Here is a 2,671-nt window from a genome sequence, read left to right as displayed (position 1 = left end):
ATATTCTACGTAACAACGAAAATGGCCCCATCTTTTTTTTTTGATCAGTCTTTATTGTTTAATAAGACCCTAAAATACAATCGTTACATTATTAAAATTAATAAAATGAGAGAAAGGCTAGATATTAGCGCGGTATTGCAATTCTGGATAATTTGATCATGAAAAATTTTCTCCTCAAATGGGTGGATGAGAGATAAAGCTCAACTATCTGTGGGTATTAGGGAACGGCTTGATAGGTGATATGGAGAGAGAGATATGAAGAAAGAAAAGGGCTAGTAGTGGGGGCTACTGCGTCAGTCCAGTTCTAGAGCCGCTCTATTAGCTCCTTCTTTCACCGCGCCCATTTTACACCACCTGCTTCGGAACTGTTCAATTTATCGCTTTATTCAGGCTCTTGTTAGTTCGGCTTCTATAGCCTCCTCAATATCCAGCTTGGCCCGATTGATGATGGTTTCGGATGAGGCTCGAGTGTTTTCAAAATGAAAGGCAATGCGATCCCGATGGATTTGCCATAACACCGAATCGAAGACGATTTGAGCCGTGTGTCTTACTGTTCTTGGGGCTTCTGGTAGGTCGCCAAGTACGAGATCCCTGGGGTTCAGCACCTGAGTGTTTAGGGGGCCTGAGATGGTGTTGATACACCTCTCCGCCCAATGCCACACTGGTGTGAGTTCGGGACATTCGAAGAAGGTATGACGGATGGTGTCCCTCGGAGCGTTACAGCGGGTACATTTCGGGTCATGACCGGGAAATGTCGAGTTTGTAATCACACGCTCTACGAGGATTTGCCAGCGTAGTGTGCGGTGTTTTGGGAGTGTTGGCCGTTTTTGGATGGAGGTCCAGACCTTTTCCCATTCCTTTGCCGTGGATGCAACCTCTGGTCAGGATTGGGGCGTCAGCGTTTCTGGTTCCGGAGAACCATTTCACTAGAAGTGTCTTCCCCGTCGGGTGGAGCATTCCAGGGCGGGCGCGCCAGCCAGGTGACAGAAGTGAAGTGGGAAACGAGGAGGCGGATGTTGTCGAGGTATGGCAGAACATTTCGTGATTTTCTCTAATAGGTTGGGGGGCAGGATAAGGTATCCGTGTTCCCATTCTAAGAAAAAATAGTTATAGCGACGTTCGCACGCTCTTTTTAGCCTTTCCGTGGGTTGCGCAGAATATCTACGCTCCATTTCCGATTGTATCGGCATGTTCCGCTCCAAAAAGGCTTGTCGCCGGAGTGATCTGCATTTAATCCTTCCTATATTGATAAGGAAAGTTAGGATATCGTTTAGCAGATACGGCGGTGTTGGCGGTTTCGGCTCCTCAAATTGTCGACCTTGTTTCGTAATTAAAGGGCATTTGTACAAGGGAAAAGATAGTACATCTGGAGTTGACCAGTTGAGTGACGCGACCGTGCCGCCTTCGAGAGAGCGCCACGCTTGATACAAGTTGTACCAGAATCCCCCTTTGCGTTTGAGTTTGGCACATGTGAAGGTGGTTGCGAAGATGGACATATCGTATCCGAATGGAGCGTACATGCTCAAGAGATTATGCTTCAGAATGCTTGCCCACAGAGGTGTTTTTGGGTCTTGATTAGGCCTTTTTAGTAACTCTGCGAACTTTGGTATCCATGAGTCAAGTAGGGCTGTCATTTGGTGTCGAGGGAGAATGAGCCCTAGACCCCCTTCCTCTCGAGTTTTGGCGAGGAGATTAAGGCTGATCTGGGGTCCGCGTCCATCCCATAGGAATTCTCGTACGAGTTTGTCCAGCTCTTTGAAGAAATATTCGGGTGGGCGGATTACTGTGGCGACGTACCACATCCTGGGTAGAAGTCGGGAGTTAATCAGATGAACTTTCCCTAGGAGGCTGAGTTTCCGGATTCTCCACGATTGGATCGTCTGCCTCAGTTTCGATAGCTGGCTTGTACAGTATGCCTCACTTGAGGGTTCTGGCATGTGTGTGGGGTTAACTGCTGAGGGGAGGTAGATCGGGATGCCGAGGCATGTGATTGCTCCTCCTGCGGGTATGTATTCGCATCCAGGGTCGATGGAAGTGTGAGCAGCAGGTGTGAGTGCTACGGCCTACGTTTTGTCGATGTTAATTTTCGCAGCTGCCGCTTGTGAGTAGGTGTCAATGAGCTGGTAGAGATTGGAGATATCTTGTTGGTCAGCCACTCCAACAGTCAGGTCGTCTGCGTACGCGAGTGTCGTGATTGACCGTGAGAGTCCTGGGATAGTAATGCCCCGTATCTTGCTCCTGATTGTCGCAAGTAGAGGTTCAACTGTGATGTTGTAAAGGTATGGGGATAGGGGGTCGCCCTGTCTTACCCCTCTTGTGATTGGGAATGGGGCTGTAAGAGATCTACTTATGGAGACCGAGGCTTGGTATCCGTTGTGTAGGGGCTGAATGAAGGATCGGAACCGTGGACCGAAATTGAATTTTTCCAGGCATTGTTCCATCCAGTGCCAGCTTACTCGATTATAGGCTTTCGCTTGGTCATGAAACAGGAAAGTCCCTTTGCAATTTTCTTTAGCTGCATATTCTATTGTTTGGTGTATTGCAAGGGCGTTCTCTTGTGCCTGACGTCCCGGGGCGAAGCCGCGTTGGTCAGGATGGATGATCGACGTGATTACTCTCTGTATTCTCCACGCGAGTATTCTCGTAAAATGACCCCATCTTTTTTTTTTTG

General features: G+C 48.4%; 2 protein-coding genes across 2 annotated transcripts; both read right to left on the bottom strand.

The window, feature by feature from the left end:
- Nucleotides 1–386: 386 nt before the first annotated feature.
- Nucleotides 387–1,937, bottom strand: VTP21DRAFT_11743 (uncharacterized protein; the record flags this gene model as incomplete). Its single annotated transcript, XM_069391221.1, has 4 exons — nt 387–877; nt 974–1,093; nt 1,153–1,240; nt 1,365–1,937. 4 exons carry the CDS (start codon nt 1,935–1,937, stop codon nt 387–389), a joined length of 1,272 nt encoding a protein of 423 aa, XP_069245417.1.
- Nucleotides 1,938–2,063: 126 nt separating this feature from the next.
- Nucleotides 2,064–2,671, bottom strand: VTP21DRAFT_11742 (uncharacterized protein; the record flags this gene model as incomplete). The annotated part of the gene is made up of 1 exon (XM_069391220.1): nt 2,064–2,618. A coding segment is annotated over one exon (555 nt), but the record flags the coding sequence as incomplete, so codon positions are not given.

The sequence above is a fragment of the Calcarisporiella thermophila genome (genome assembly GCF_041956535.1).
Source record: "Calcarisporiella thermophila strain CBS 279.70 unplaced genomic scaffold VTP21scaffold_90, whole genome shotgun sequence".
In the NCBI taxonomy this organism is placed as follows: domain Eukaryota; kingdom Fungi; phylum Calcarisporiellomycota; class Calcarisporiellomycetes; order Calcarisporiellales; family Calcarisporiellaceae; genus Calcarisporiella; species Calcarisporiella thermophila.
The sequence above is the reverse complement of the archived record's forward strand: the minus strand, read 5'-3'. Positions and strand labels throughout refer to the sequence as shown.